The sequence below is a fragment of the Carcharhinus amblyrhynchos genome, chromosome 11 (assembly GCF_965287045.1).
Source record: "Carcharhinus amblyrhynchos chromosome 11, sCarAmb.v2.hapA, whole genome shotgun sequence".
Taxonomy (NCBI): Eukaryota; Metazoa; Chordata; class Chondrichthyes; order Carcharhiniformes; family Carcharhinidae; genus Carcharhinus; species Carcharhinus amblyrhynchos.
In genome coordinates, this window is record NC_137334.1 from 34,941,294 (window position 1) to 34,957,994 (window position 16,701).

Genomic DNA, 16,701 nt, shown 5'->3' on the forward strand with positions numbered 1-16,701 from the left:
GTTTTGTAGGTTTGGAGGAGTCTTAAGTGCTTTTGTTCAATGTTTATAAACTCTGTGCTAATGATAATCTCACTTATGGGATGAGGTGATGCCAAGAGCATTATTTTGAGTGGGCATCACAGGCCTATAGCTTTATATTTACTCACCATTCCCAAGCTGTTCTCATGGGCAGGCAATCTGCATCTATGCTTCTGCTAATGCCACTCCTGAATCGATTGCCAGGGATTGTATGAATCTCATTCAGTACGATCCATCTTTGTAATTATCCCTCCCTTCCTGTGGGAAGCAACAAGCCTCTCCTTAATGCGTCACAGCAGAAATGAAGAACTCATTCTCATGACCTACGAAGGAGTAACCTGTTATACCAAATGAACCTACAGTGTAATTTTCAATCGAATCCCACATTAACAAAAAAAAAGTTCAGTAATACAGAATATTATCTTTTGATAGTTACAACAAAAGCTTCAGGACAAGTGGGCCTCACTGCAAAATACTCTTGTGCTTATCACATCATTCTGCTAAACTTACGCTATTTTTCAATCGGTTATCATAAAGGAACAATTCCTATTTACCAATTGCGGGATTTTTCCAGCCCTTCCCGCCAGTGGGATATTTCAGTCGCAATGAAGTCAATCCTCCCAATCTGGGTTCCCTGGCAGTGGAATGGGTGAGCCATGCAAACCGCCTTGGACTTTGATGGCGCAGGAAGATCCCGCCAGCAGCCAATGGCGAGCCACTTGTGCTATGGGAAAACTTGCCGTGTTGGGGGTGTTTGGGGGGGGTGGGGAATGAGCCTGGAAAATTTCAGCCCAAGCTCCTCTTCCTAGATTATTTTCTTAATAAAATCAATTGACACCTAATAATTTCTATTACTTCATATAACATCCTTCTAATTTAATGTGATTGGTGCTGACAATGGTAAAAATTCAAAGTTAATCTAAATAGAACGTACAAACAAGCTTAACCCTCAGCCAAGAAAACTGACATTTTGTCCCCGACAAAAGTCAGGGACCTGGAGATTGAACCACACCCAAAATGAGCAGGATAATGCTGCAAAGACAGGTGATAGGCCAGAAGATTGTAAAGTTCTAGAAACCAGCAAAGGATGACAAAAAAAGGGAGAAATTGGAGTATGAGAGAAAACGAGTGAGGCTATTACAAGTACATAAAAAGAAAACAGTAGCTAAAATAAGTGTCGATCCCTTTGCTGTGAGACAGCAGTGCTTAAAATTGTGCCACGGTGCTGCCCTCTGAAAGGTTGGAGAGTAAGTTGTTGGAAGGATCCAAAGAGTCTGTAAAGTGTTAGAGATGTTTATGTGAGAGGGCAAACATTTGAAGCGAGATTATAATGTGAAAAATCTGAGGTTGTCCACATTGGGAGGAAGAATAGGAAAGCAGATTATTTAAATGGAGAGAGACTACAGAATGTTATGGTGCGGAGGGACCTGGGTATCCTTATACATGAATCATCAGATACAGTACGTAATTAGGAAGGCAAATAGAATTGCTTTCATTGTAAGAGAGGGAGTATAAAAGTAGGGAAGTCTTGCTGCAACTGCATCTAGAGTACTATGTACAATTTTGGTCGCCTTACCTAAGGAAGGATATATTTGCACTCGAAATATTGCAGGCAACATTCATAAGGTTGATTCCTAGAATGAAGGAATTGTGATCAGGAAATTCACTGTAGTTTAAAAGAATGAGAGGTGATCTGATTGAACAACATACGATTCTGAGCGAACCTCACAGGATAGATGCTAGGAGGATGTTACCCCTTGTGGAAGTATTTGAAACTAGGGGAGACAGTTTAAAAATAAGGGGTCTCCAATTTAAGACAGAGATGACGGGGATCTTCTTCTCTCAGAGGGTTGTTAATCTTTGGACTTTGCTATTCCAGAGCACAGTGGAGGCTGGACCATTGAATGTGCTCAAGGTTGAGTTGGACAGATTTTGCCACAAGGGAGTCAAGGGTTATGGAAGAGGTAGGCAGAAAAGAGAATTTAAAGCCACAATCAGATCAGCCATGATTTTATTGAATGATGGAGCAGGCTTGAGGAGCCAAATAGCCTACCTGTTCTTATTCCTTGTGCTTTTATTATGACGTTATAACTCTTCACATTGAAAAGTAAGTTAAGCTAATTTCTAGTAAACTATTCTTTCCTCATAAATATTGGAACAAACTTAGTGCACAACTTATTCTGAGTATGAAATTTTCCTTCATTACACTGACAGCTTTTAGAGGATACACTAAACCCCATTGAGGAAGTGTACCATTTTCCTCTCAATCTTCCCTTTTTGTGCATTACCCTTGCTTTTGTGAACAGTTGGCTGCATGGGCAATCTGCTGACATACCACTAAAGGTGCCAGCTACACTTGTGCCACTATGAGTGTCAGAATGACAAGGTGGAGATATTAAATAAGATTTTTCCACACCCTGCACTGCACTTGGCAGTGTTCCAACCTCCTGCTCTGTTAATTACTGTTGCAGCTTTGTTTTTCATGACCGTGCTTGTTCCTAGGGACAGCAAGTCTCAATGATATTAACCAAGATTCACTAACTCAGCACAAATGAGAGATTGAATCTGAGACTACCTGGTCTGAAGATTTCAACTATTCACTAAACCATTGCACAGATACAACTGACTCCCACCGATGAATGACAGTCCGGGAGATACAAAACATTCTTGTGAATTCAAAGTTGGACTTCACTTGTAGGTGCAGAAGTATTTAATCTGTCTTTGAACACGTGAAGAAAATATTAATGCGATGTGGAGACTGCAAAAGCCTCCGTGTTGTTTGCATGAAGCAGTAGGTGGTTTAAAGCCTGACAAACAAGTTTCCAGATAAGACTGGGAAATAATTATTATTCCAAAGCCATTTGTGTATGTTGCCAAATGTGAGATTGTAAAAGACTGGATAATTAGACGTGCATTTGAAAGCAAAACTATAAACAATCAAATAAATTCCAAAATATTTAACCAGTCAAATGTAACTTGTGAGCTCTGAGGGTAACAGAATTTACAAGATATATTTGCAAGATAATAATTGATCCAAAGACCTACGCTTAGGAGCAAGAGTTCTTATTGAGCTCGGAGTGAAAAATCATAGGGGCAATTAGCACAGTGAGCTGGGAGACCCAAGCGGAGGCTGTTTAGTGGACTTCCCACCAGGTATCATGTCCTCTGCAAGAATCTGACCACTGGATATCCGATGCCATCAGCTCCATGCCAGAAATTGGCACATGGCTGTATAAATTCTTCAAATTCAAATTTATATGTCATTCGCCAGCTCGGGACTGAAGCCTTTGGGCCCACTAAATTCTTCCTCCGAACCCTGCCAGGAGTATTTCACTCCAGCAGGATTGATAATTGCTCCCCACTTGTGGGGAGCTGGTGGCCCAATCCTGCTGTAATGAAGGGGGACATGGAGGCCCCTCAGGATATTGGAGTAAGAGGGGTGCACCCTGAGCATTGCCAGGCTGGCACTGCCTAAGGGACAAAGTGGCAATGCCCAGGGAGCATTTTGGCACAGCCCACCAGGCATCAGGCAATGCCAAGGGGTGGGGCCAGAGGGGGTGGCACCAGAGAGGGTGGGGTCAAATATGGTGGGGTCTGCGGGTGAGATGGGGGTGGGATGTCCCGCTGCCACTCTGCACTTAGCAGTGACACAGGAAGAGAGGCAAATGATTGGGCTGGCCATTTGAGGGAGGGGGTGTGGGTGTTGGAGTACGACAGCCTGGGGGGGTGCTCAGGGCTGCCATGGGGGAGATCGGGACTCTTGGGGTGGAGGGGAATTGAGGCGGACTAGGGGGGCAGTTGGGGTCGGCCCGTAGACATCTGGGAGAACAGCAATCGGGGGAGCCGGAGGGTTAGTGATGCGGGGTTGCAGTGCTGACCAGTGATTGAGCTGGCCAGTGATCAGGAGACTGGCTGTGCGGGGCTACTGTGCATGTGCCAATCTTTGTGTTAACGGATTGCCGCACTTGCAGTGGCCTGCTCAGCGCATGCTGCCGGCTTCTCCAGTGGGAATAGGCCTCGCTCCTGGATTTTTAACGGGATTCACGTGAGGGCACTCTGCAGTGCACAAAGTGTGGGAGAATCGTTTTGAAACTGCTGCTGAAAAAGCCAACGGGATTTACTCCAGTTTTTACATGGATTTGACATTTGGAATTTCTTTGGGAAAATTTCACTCCAAAGTTTTGATCTTCTATTTTAATATCTTCTCTTTGGTTTGGTCTCAGACTTTATATGCTAGCACTTCTGTAAATCGTAGAAGTCATAGAAACCCAACAGTGCAGAAGGAGGCCATTCAGCCCAGTGAGTCTGCACCAACCACAATCCCAACCAGGCCCTACTCCCATATCCCTACGTATTTACCCACTAATCCCTCTAACCTACACATCTCAGGACACTGAAGGGCAATTTTTTTAGCATGGCCAATCAACCTAACCAGCACATCTTTGGACTGTGGGAAGAAACCAGAGCACCTGGAGGAAACCCGTGCAGACATGAGGAGAATGTGCAAACTTCACACAGACAGTGACCTAAGTCAGGAATCGAATCCAGGTCCCTGGAGCTGTGAAGCAGCAGTGCTAACCACTGTGCTACCATGCCACCCAGGGTAAATGGCCTTGGAATGTTTTACAATGTCAAAGGTGTTTTGTCAATATTTATTATTTTTAGTATCCATTGGAATAGTACAATGTGTGACATCTGACTGAGTTTTAAAGATCATTAAATAGTCTTTTTCTAAAATGGGATCAGAGGATTCTCAAAGGCCAATAGTCCTGGTGGGAATGATGATGGGCCGTTGAATTGAGCAGACCCTGGCCATTGTGAGTCTCCCTGCCCATTGTGCCAGCCTTGATCTGGTTGCTGACCAGAGTAGGAAGGAACCTGATAAATAATCATAATGGTCTTTTAGATGTCATTATTGAGCTGGAAGGCCGATTCAAAGCTCTCCTGTGATATACCCACTCCACTCAGCAGGAAGTCCACCAGGCAGGATTTTGTGCAGGTCCTGATGAGCTTGGACCTGGCATCTTGGACTCCAAAGGGAGGCAACGAGGTAGTTTTTTGCCCCTTTGCCCCTCTGCTGCTGCCAAGCTGTTGAGGGAGAGTCCCCCAAGGGACATGGGGGTTGAATGGCTCGAGCTGTGGAAAGGGCTGGATCTCAGGATTCTCCCCTGGGATATGTTCTCGTGGGTGCCCCTTCTTGCCCTGGGAAAAGTGGAGATCACTCTTGGCATGGTGATCTCAGGCCACTTTCTGTTCCAAATCTTCATTTTTGTCTGTGTATTGTGAAACTTTTGAAGTGGCCTGGTCACTTTAATGTCCATGTCCCCTGGACACTTGCGCCCGGGGTAGTAATTAGTGTGAATTTTATGCTTATGATTCCTGGAGAGACTGGGGGTGATCAGCTAAAAATAAGGGCTGCAGGATCATTCCCCTATCTCTGACCCGGCATTCCTTGGAGCATGGCATCCCTAGTGGAGGCATGGCATCATGGAAATTTACCCTAGTTGGAATAATATTGCAAACCAGAGCCAACGCTCACACCTAATAAAGAACTGGAATTCAGACTTTAGATTCACGAACAAACAATTTCTCAAGCTTCTGAATGCAAAATTTTTATTGGAAACTTCTTCTTCATGCTACTTGTGGCTTAAGGACAGTTTGAGGTGCCAGCATCATCTGGCAGAACAGTGTGCACAAATTCATGGCAATGCTGCACTTAAAAAGAAATCTAAATTGGAATTTATCAATGATAGTAAAGAAACAACTTCTTCAAAGTAGTAAACATCCCAAAATATCCTATGGTCGACAATGCATTATGTGCTCAGATCCTGGAATGGCGGAAGAGAATGAACTTGAACCTACAAACTTCTAATTCAGAAGCAGGAATGCTACAAATGCAACAAGGCAGAGAAGGACTAGGCATTTCTAGGAAGTCTTATGAAGAGCATCATTTTATTTACAGCAGACTTGCTTGGGAAAAAAATTGTCTCTTGATGCATGGCTCATACATTACAAAGTACATTTTTTAAAGGACACTTTTATAATGATGGTTCTATCTAAAAACATGCTATTAATTCCCTGTGCTTCACAAGGTATTTGTAAAAATAGAGGCTAATTTAGGAACCTGTGTGAAGTAAGCACAAATAGTTACAAATGTTTCAAATTTTCTGCTTTAGATTTGCAAAATGTTTTTTGGTAAGCAGCTTGCATGTGTGTATGTATTTAGCATGTAACTTAAATTAAAGTGTTTGTTTTTTTGCTGCTAAGAAACAAAGGAACTCTGGCAAACTTCTGTACATATTACTAGCTTGGTCTTATGTGAACATTAAGTTTAATGTCTGAGTATTTGGGATTTAACTTCACAAAAGACAAAAACAGATGTATGTGCTACCAGTATTAGATTACCAGATTAACTTTGTTCCTGCAGATATCATGGGCTGAATCTGTACTATTTCACTGTACTGCCCAAGCTATAGAGAAAAGTTATTTCCAAACTAACTATATTTGACAGTAATCTACCATGAGAATGTATGGCATGCCCTGCTGCTGTACTAGGATTCTCTGTGAGTGTATTTATATCAACACAAGAACAATAATTGCGTATGGGTTCCTGCCAGACGTTAAGTGTTGATATAGCTTTCACCTGTTGGATCCTTATATGCCTGACTGTACAAGCTTCAAATTTTGTAGCGATGTGAATGCCTTGTTTCTTGAAAATTTGAAAATTATGAATGAATTTTAAAAATATCTAGCGATCCAAGGGAACAACTTTAGATTGATTCTGCCACAGGGCAGAAAATGACAAAACCAGGTGGTGTGAGACTAGTTCCTGTCTGGGGCCAGATCGGGATCCAACATTGAGTTATACTGTCACTTTTTAAGCAGTTTACGTTCGTACAAATGGATACTTAAATAAGCAAATTGTAGCAAGTTTAACATTACCTAAATTAAAAAGAGATCTGGGTTATTAAGGTACTTTCAAAAGTTCAAACTGCATTTCGGACCTCATGGTGCTTGCATGCGTATCATGGCAGGAACAATGTAGTATTCCTGTGATATATGATATTCAACAGGCAAGATGCAGAATCCCTATGATATATGATATTAAACAGGAAAATGTAGAATCCCTATGATATCTGATATCAAGCGGGAAAAGCGTACAATCGCTATTCTGAGATGAGTGTTATTTTAATGTGTCCCAGTTGCTGTTTGTCACTCATGCTTTTTTTTATCACTTTTACAGGCTGTCGTATTCAATAGTGATCCATCTAGGACAATGTCATCAATGCAAAGGAATCAGATGTTTCACTTTTTGTTCATCCTTGCCATTTCACAGGTAGGGTCTTTGTTCCTGCAGATAACCCCATTTGCAGATATAGTAAAACCTATTTTGCCTTTCTCATTTGATCTTCATTAATTCTACTGTGCTGTGCAACATTTGAATATGGACAGTAATTTTTATGTCAAAGATAAGGCAGATTTGCATGAGTTATAATGATGGGACACATTGCTTGTATTAATGGCATTCACTGTTTATGTGCCAGTTTTATTTTGATAACATACAAAGGACCCCAGAACTCCATTAAGGACATTGCCTAAGCTGTCTGCAAACATCAGCACTTTTGTTAAAATAAACACATAACTACATATGTACTTCATCAGGAAAAGTCAGCCAGTAATTCAGTTTTAATGGCTATGTTTATGTCAGTGCATATCTGAAGCTGTAAACTGGCAGAGTGGCACAGTGGTTAGCACTGCTGCCTCACAGCATCAGGAACCCGAGTTTGATTCCTGGCTTGGGCCACTGTCTGAGTGGACTTTGCACATTCTCCCCGTGTCTACGTGGGTTTCCTCCAGGTACTCTGGTTTCCACCCACAGTCCGAAGGATCCACTGGTTAGATGCATTTGCCACGCTAAATTCTCCCTCAGTGTACCCGGACAGGTGCTGGAGTGTGGTGACTAGGGGATTTTCACAGTAACTTCATTGCAGTGTTAGTGTAAGCCTACTTGTGACACTAATAAATAAACTTAAACTTAAAGGTATGATATGTAGAATTTCCTCACTTTTGCACAGTAATCTCTAAATGCCAGCAACACTGATGGCAGGGAGGAATTTGGCACGGTTGGGGAGGTGAAGGAGATAGTGATGAGGGGTGACAGTTTGGTATCTGAAAGGACAAGCCAATAAGCTGATTTCTTGGCAGTTACAGAAATGCTTCTCCAAACAATGTGAATGATCAAGCATAATTTAAATGTTGCTGACAAAGAGATGCATGACAGCTTGATGGCCACACAGTTTACCTCCTCAAGTCTGTATACATTAATGTCTCGAACAACATATTTGTCTTGCAGCAGTTTGCATTGGCCATGATGACCGAGAACAATACAGGGAGTTCACCGGTGGAACTGTCCCATATCCTTGGCTTCACCAGGCAACAAATAATGACTGCGCAGTATGAGTGTTACCAGAAGATTATGAAGGCTTCTGTGCTCAAACAAAATGGTAAAGTAACAGTGACTGTTTTGCACACAATGCTAATGTGTTTGCAATGGCTTTTCTATTCTGTCTCACCACCAGCAACACATTCAATCGAATTCATTGCTCAAATTGACACTGCTCGATTTTACATTGCTAAAGCAATCCATTTTTTTGGTGATAACTTAAAGGGAGGTGACTGCAATTTAAACTGATCAGTTGGTGTTGCGTTCAACATTTACAGGATGAGGCATAGTTGAGGAGGAAATATTAATGTGGCAGGTCAAACCTGCTGTACAATTAGCATCAATATGGAGTGCTTTCTGTTCCGTTATGTAACTCCTCAGTGGTGCTGCCCAAGTCAGATATAGGGAACAGGTGGGAGGCCAGTTTAGGGAGGTAGTCTCACATAGTTTAGGCTTTGCAGCAGTGGCTTGTGCAGTTATCATTGGAGGAAAGAAAACCTTTTAACCTTCATTTTTATTTTTAGCAAGGAGTCATTAAAACTTCCAACTGGCATGAGGATGCCATTGAATGGAGTGCTGCCCAAGCTTCCACAGACCTCTGATTGCCCTGATCAGAGACTGACAGCACAGCACAGCTATTGGTTTCAAACTGGAAACTCTTGTTAGAGCAATGCTTTCTCATGCGTCTCTCAATTCTGGCTACTGTTGCATTCAAAGGCCGCAGAAAGTGTGTGCTTGTGTGGAAGGGTGCTGTGTAGTGGTGGATTAAAGGGTGATTTCCCCCCCCTCGAACAGATTGTTAGCCTAAATGTGAAATCTGTTTTGACTGAAGTCATGCTGGAGTCGTCAGGATGACTGGAACTCTGACACGGTTCTTGGAAAGACTAGCCAGGCGCTTCCTGGGAGATGTTTCCCTTTCACTGAGGCCGATTCAACCAAAGTATGTCAGAGATCATGTTTACCCACAGAATGGAGATTGCCACTGTGCTTCTGTTGAAGTTACAGTGACCAGTAACTTATATTTGTTACTCATTTCTTCACCAGCTGCTCCCAACCGCTACTATCTAAAATGGCAAAGGTTGTATAGGCACAGGGGCATACTATCACCTGCAAAAGCATCTTGCTCCCGGCCCTACACTCACACACCATCCTGCCCTGGACAGTGATTGCTGTTCCTTCATTGACTTGGAACCACCCTGCCTCATAGCAGTGTGGGCATGTCTTTCATAGAATCCCTACAGTACAGAAGGAGGCCATTCAGCCCATCAAATCCACACTGACCACAATCTCACCCAGGCCCTATTCCCATAACCCCACACATTTACCCTGCTAACTCCCTCTGACACTAAGGTCAATTTACTCTGGCCAATCAAGCTAACCTGCACATCTTTCGTCTGTAGGAGGAAACCGGAGTACCCAAAGGAAACCCATGCAGACATGGGGAGAATGTGCAAACTCTGTACAGACAGTGACACAAGCCAGGGATTGAATCTGGGTCCCTGGCGCTGTGAAGCAACAGTGCTAACCACTATGCCACTGTGCCACCCCAACCACTATGCCACCATGCCACAGTGGCTGCAGGAGTTCACAAAGACATTCACCACGAATGTTTTAATGATGAGTGATAAGCAGTAAGTGCATTAATACTGAGTTCCAAATCCCAGCAATGATTCATTTTTTAAACAGAGCCCATTTTTAAACATTAAAATTACTCCAAAATATTAATTTAACTTTTCAGCTGTAACAAAATAAGAACTACAATCTCTAAAGCTACATCTTCTGCTGAGCCAGATTGCATCATCATACTTGAGAATAACAAAATAAACAAGAAGATGGGTGGTGGAATTCTCCCACCCTGGATCCTGGGAATATTGGAGCGTCTTGTCAGATAAAGGTATCAAGGGAATCGGAGCTAAGTGGAACCGCTCAATAAGATCTGATTGAATAATGGAGTGGGCTAAGCTGCCTCTCTCTGTTCCTATGTTCCCACAATAGGGGGAGAAAAAACTGCAAATGTCAGAAATCAGAAACAAAACAGAATTTGCTGGAAATGCAGAATAGATCAGTTCACATATGTAAAGATATGCTATTATGTTTTGGGTATGAACCCTTCATCAGAACTCAGAAAAATGTTTTGTTTTAAAGGACAAGTGCCATTTATTCTGTATAATATTAAATAATACTTAAATATTTCTTATTTTATTGTTTAGGCAATTTACATTTTAATCCATTGTCTTTTCTTAGTGTTTTATTGGCATTAATGATCTTGGTTATCATTAAGGAATCCACAGGGAATACATATGCTATGAATGGCATCTTCTTTGTGTTCTTTGCTGTTGTGCTTGGCTATATGTTGGTCTGAAATTTTGCTGGGTCTCTTGTCTACATATTTAGCCAAAGGGTGTTTTGGTTCAACAGCAGAAGACCGGATCCTGTCCATAACTCGTTCGAAACCTGAAACATATTTGGAAAATTAGTTTATGTACAAAAGTAAAATCACCTCAGCATTGCTGCAATTGGCAGGACAATGATGATAAAGTTTGCTATTTACAGTTGCTAGTGACAGCTAGGATAATAGCAAAGACATGCCTTTGGATAAACATAATGTGGTGTGATGAAGTAATGGAAAGTTAGATAATTCTCAAATTTGTGAAAGAAATGTTCAAATTATGGAATTATACAGTAGGACATAATTTGGCCCATTGTAGTTATGCCAGGTGTTTCATAGAGCTATCCAAATCATCCCACTTCCCTTCCTTTTCCATTGTGCCTACATTATTTTCCCTTTTCAAATTTTTCTTACTGTTAAATTTTCTTCCATTACTCTTTAAAGTCGCGTGGTAAAAAAAAATTCTGCTTGTTTCCCATCTACCAATTTTGACAATCATCTTAAACCTGTACTTTCTGGTTGCTGATCTTCCTGTTGGGTTTCTCTTTATTTACTCTCATGAGGGGTTTTGATCAGGCTTTTGATTGGGGAAGTAAAACACTTGAGGAAAACCAAATCATTTTCTCACTATGACTTTTCAAAGTGATGTACGCCGACATCACTTCCCACACATCGGTACCCACACATCAAATTCCAGGAGTTCCCACACGGATACCAGAGCTCACAATAATTTGGCCTTGTCTTTCTTAAGAGAAATTTAGGTCATAATATGAGGGAGAAAAGAATAGAATGGTGGCCCGAATTCTCTGGCCATTCATGCCCCACTGCCACTGCTGGCAAGTCATGATGTGGAGATGCTGGCGTTGGACTGGGGTAAACACAGTAAGAAGTCTCACAACACCAGGTTAAAGTCCAGCAGGTTTGAGACTTCTTGCTGCTGGCAAGAACAGAGAATTTTGCACTTTCCATTCACTGCGGTGGGATTGGAGAATCCTAGCTGCAGATGAGGTTGGAGAATCTGGTCCAATATATTTATATGGGACTCGATTTTACCATCTCAGTGCAGACAAGCAGCACAGTGTGCCGCGAAACTAGCATGCGACGCTTAAAATCCAATTCACGCCCAGCGCAAAATGGTTTCCAATCTTCCCAGCCGTTTCCGAGTGACGCAAAGCGTTTTGCACCCAGAAAGGGCTCGAGATGCATTAGCATGAAATTGACTGGATTTCAATATCATTGGCAAGCTCATGCTTCTCCCATGCAGGAAACTTCCCACCTCTCCGGTGATACGTCATGTCGAATCACCACTGGCAAGCTGGTCACGCCAGAGGGAGGCTTGGAGGCCATTAAAGTGGCTAGTCAAGGGCACAGCTGAATAGTGCACACCGAAAAGTTCCCCCTGCTAGTGCCCACCAGACACCCTAAAAGTTGATGTCAGGCACCCCGGCAGTGGAGATCAGGCACTGCTGGTGTTCTAAGACAGTGCCAGGAGGGTGGGGCCTGGGTGAGGCAATGATGGGGGTATGCAGCAGGGCTATGTAGGGGGTCATGCAGAAGTAAATCGCAAAGGGAGTCATGGCGGGGGGCTGGCATGTTGGGGGTCAGCCAGGGGACCCATTGGGAGGGCCATGATGCCCAGATGCAGATGACCTGTGTCAGGGCTGGGGGGAGAAAAGGTTGCTGATGAAATGGGTACTGATGTGTGGAATGGGAGGAAGTCTCCCAGTGCACCATGAGATTAGGGCGCTCTTGTGAAATGGCCGAGCAGTCTGAAGCTGGTTTCACCGGCGTGTTTAGGCCTCACAGCCCCACTACCAGCACTAAGTTCCCGACTCTCCAAAGAAATAATTGAGTGTTGAAAGACGATGATGCAGAGTGCGCCTGAGGGAGCAGTGTGGTTCACCCCATTTTTATCACCGTTAGGACACTTAGAAATTTTGGGGGAAAGTAAGGTGGGAGGAAGCTCATGCTGAACAGAAGCCTCAACACAGACTGGTCGAGTGACATGTTCCCATGATGTAAATATTGATTCTGTATAAACTAACTAAGGTTAACCAAACTCATAGTCATAAAGATAATGCGCTTTATAAAAAAAAGAGAATGAAATTATATTTGTCACGATACTAAATTTGGGAAAAATGGCAGGAAATAATCTCAGTTGATTACCATATTTCTTACAGCATTTTAAACATTCCTTTCTTTTCTCAGAGACAAGCAACAACTGTGACAGTACTTGGGATGGGTGGCTATGCTGGGAAGATACTCCTCCAGGGACTGTGGCCATCCAGCATTGCCCAGACTATTTCCAAGACTTTGATCCATCAGGTATGGGCAATATATTGCTTTATCTTTCCTAGCTGCAGTAATCCTGACTCGAAACTTCAAGCCATCGTCCGGTTCAAAGATCCTCACCTATGCTTGTCTTTGCTGGTGTTCGCAACAGCTGCACCTTATATTTCCCTTACAAACTTATCCCTAGAAATTTGGTGCTGCGATATATTTGCACTCATTGAAGTATTTTTAAATTATTGGGTGCATCATGGAAAAGACCAAATCATGTTGAGGAATCCAGTTGGCTCAACTTGGAAGTGCAGACGGAGACCATTCAGCCCATCGAATTTGCATTGACCACCATTTCACCCTATCCCTACAACCCCATGCATTTACCCTAGCTAGCCCCTAGACACTAAGGGGCAATTTAGCATGGCCAATCAACCTAACTTGCATATTTTTGGACTGTGGGAGGAAACCTGAGCACCCGGAGGGAAACCCACTCAGACGCGGGGAGAATGTGCAAACTCCACACAGACAATGACCCAAGCCAGGGATCGAACCAGGGTCTCTGGTACTGTAAAGGAGCAGTGCTTACCACTGTGCCGCTGTGCTATCCAGGCTTGCATTTATGTCACACTTTTCACCACTGCCAGACATGTTAAAGTGCTTTACAGCGAATTCGATACTTTCTGAAGTGTAGTCACTATAATAATGTAGGAAAAATGACAGCTAATTTATGCACAGGAATCTCTCAGTAGCAGCATCATGATAATGACCAGATTATCTGATTTTGGGATGTTGATTGAAAATAGGAATTGGAACCTGAGATAACTCCCTGCATTTTTTTCAAGATAGCGCCACCTAAGCAGCTTGATGGGCCCCTTTTTTAACTTTTTTTTTATTTATGGGACACAGGTGTCATTGGCTGGCCAGTATTTTATTGCCCATCCGTAGTTGCCCTTGAACTGAGTGGCTTGCTAGGCCATTTCAGAGGGCAGTTGAGAGTTAACCACATTGCTGTGGCTCTGGAGTCGCATGTAGGCCAGACCAGGTAAGGACAGCTTCCTCTCTAAAGGACATTAATGAACCAGGTGAATGACATATTTGAAAGATGGTGGCTAAAATTCTTTGCTGTCGTATGTTCAACCCTGGCTGCCAGTGAGAAGGGAGAATTAGGTGCTCAGCCAAAACGCCATTCACTGCATCGGGACTGGAGAATCCCAGCTGCAGGCAAGGTGGGAGGATTCCGGCAATTTCGCTGACAATGCAGCACTCCCTCAGTACTGCAGCATCAGTGTAGATTATTGTGTTCGCTGACAATGCAGCACTCCCTCAGTACTGCAGCATCAGTGTAGATTATTGTGTTCGCTGACAATGCAGCACTCCCTCAGTACTGCAGCATCAGTGTAGATTATTGTGTTCGCTGACAATGCAGCACTCCCTCAGTACTGCAGCATCAGTGTAGATTATTGTGTTCGCTGACAATGCAGCACTCCCTCAGTACTGCAGCATCAGTGTAGATTATTGTGTTCAAGCACTAGAACGGAACTTGAATCTGGAGCCTTGTAACTCAGAAACAAGTGAGCAGTCAATTGAGCCATAAGTGCCGAAATATCAAAAGACACTATAGCAGAGTTTTGGTGTACTGCTATCCCTTAAAGGCAATACATTACAACAACATTTTGACCCCTCTGGCCAAGCTTCTGATAATGTTATTCGAACACTTTTATGTGACTTGATGCCAAACTTTGATTGGTGCTGTTCCTGTGAAGTGCCTTAAGATACTTTTAGTATGTCAAGTGTTTTAATAGAAATACAAGTTGTTGCTCTTTACCCTTATTTCACCTAAAATATCTGTAATTAAATAGACTTTTCCTGTAAGTAAATACCTCTAAAGTGGGCCAGAATGATTTACAAGTTTTGATTTGCATCCAAGGTCATGCCGCCATGGTCAATTACAATGTAATTCTTGCACATCACATTGAAACTAGAGGAGCAAAGAAGCATGCAGCAGAGGAAGTGATCTAATATCCTGAACATTTCAGTCATAAATAGTTATTTGCTGACAAATGTTGTTCTGGATACTTAAAATCGTAGCTGACTGAAGTCGAACCTATAATTGTAAAACTGGTGCATTGCCACCTTATTGTTACTTGCCAAGTATACTCTAATAACGTTACGTGAAGTAACATTTAAGAATTCTCAACACAATTCCAATTCATGCTCGTAAGGAGATAAAGAGGAACAGGATTAGCCATCCACACTTGTTATTTAATTCAATGAGATGATGTTTGACTTCCATTTGTCTAACTACCACCATTATTCCTTGATTTCCATAGTAGCCAAAGTTCTGTTAACATGTTTAAGTATAAACTTATGTGACTGGGAATTCAGAGCTTTCTGGGTTCAACAAATTCCATAGATTCACAGCCCTTTTTAAAGAAGAAATTAGTTTTTGTCTCAGTCCTAAATAGCCAAACCCTTATTCTGAAATTATTTCTCTTAGTTGATTAACAAGAGAGTGAAAGGTTATCGGTAAGCGGAAACGTGGGATTGAAGATGCAAGCAGATCAGCTGTGATCTTATTGAATGGCGAAGCAGGTTTGAGGGCTTGAGTGGCTTACTCCGCATCTAAATCCTATGTTCCTGGTGCTATGTTCCTCAAACAGCGGAAATATTTTCTCAGCATCTACACTTTCAAGCCACTTAAGAATTTTTTTGCATTTCATTGAGCTAGATCTCATTTTTATTAAACTCTACGGAGCATAGCCCTGGCTCACTCACCTCCAAAAAGGGAAATGAAATATATTGTACGTTTGAAAGTTATTCAAAAAAAAACTATACAAAGTGTACCAGGGCACAATTTCTAAGGCTGGACTTTTCTGACTGTTCACACTGATGGGATTGATTGGTCTCGCTGATAGTTTGTGCTCACCAGCAGCACGGGGATGCAGTCAATGAGAAATCCTACTGACAGTGGCAGGATCAGAATATCCCATCACCAGCAAACGGTATGCCACTTCTTGCCATGAGAAACACACTGCGGGGAGGCCAGAAAATCCCTCCTATCCTTCATATCTTAGTTAACTGTTGAGAAGTTGGAACTCCATAAATATTAATTAGAACCACAAATGCTGCTTGCTGTAGGAAGGTCAAAGAGCCAAAACTTTTTCATTGATTAAATACCATTAGGAAATAAAACAAATATGGGAAGATGGAAACAAAGACCATTTGACATTGATGACTCTTTCCTTGAGTGTATTTAGAAATTCAGATAGAATCTATGATTAACATCGAATTCAAGTTAAATAAATAATTATGATGTGTGTTTTATGCAAGTTTCACATACATTCAGTGTTAGATTTTCAAAGACTTATCCAGAAGAAGAGAACCATCCAGGCATGGGTGGTATGGTAACACAGTGGTTAGCATTGCTGCTTCACAGCTCCAGGGACCTGGGTTCGATTCCCGGCTCTGATCACTGTCTGTGTGGAGTTTGCACATTCTCCTTGTGTCTGTGTGGGTTTCCTCTGGGTGCTCTGGTTTCCTCCCACAGTCCAAAGATGTGCAGGTTAGG

The 16,701-nt window shown here is 42.5% G+C and overlaps 1 protein-coding gene across 2 annotated transcripts in view; it reads left to right on the forward strand.

Moving 5' to 3' along the window:
• Nucleotides 1–16,701, forward strand: part of LOC145350030 (calcitonin gene-related peptide type 1 receptor-like) — an 83,805-nt gene that overhangs the window by 47,276 nt on the left and 19,828 nt on the right. For both annotated transcript variants that reach the window (XM_080198846.1, XM_080198848.1), the window contains exons 2-4: nt 7,262–7,354; nt 8,372–8,522; nt 13,059–13,175. In XM_080198846.1, coding sequence (XP_080054972.1) covers nt 7,295–7,354; nt 8,372–8,522; nt 13,059–13,175 — 328 coding nt within the window. In that variant the 5' untranslated portion in view covers nt 7,262–7,294. The remainder of the gene's footprint in view (nt 1–7,261; nt 7,355–8,371; nt 8,523–13,058; nt 13,176–16,701) is intronic.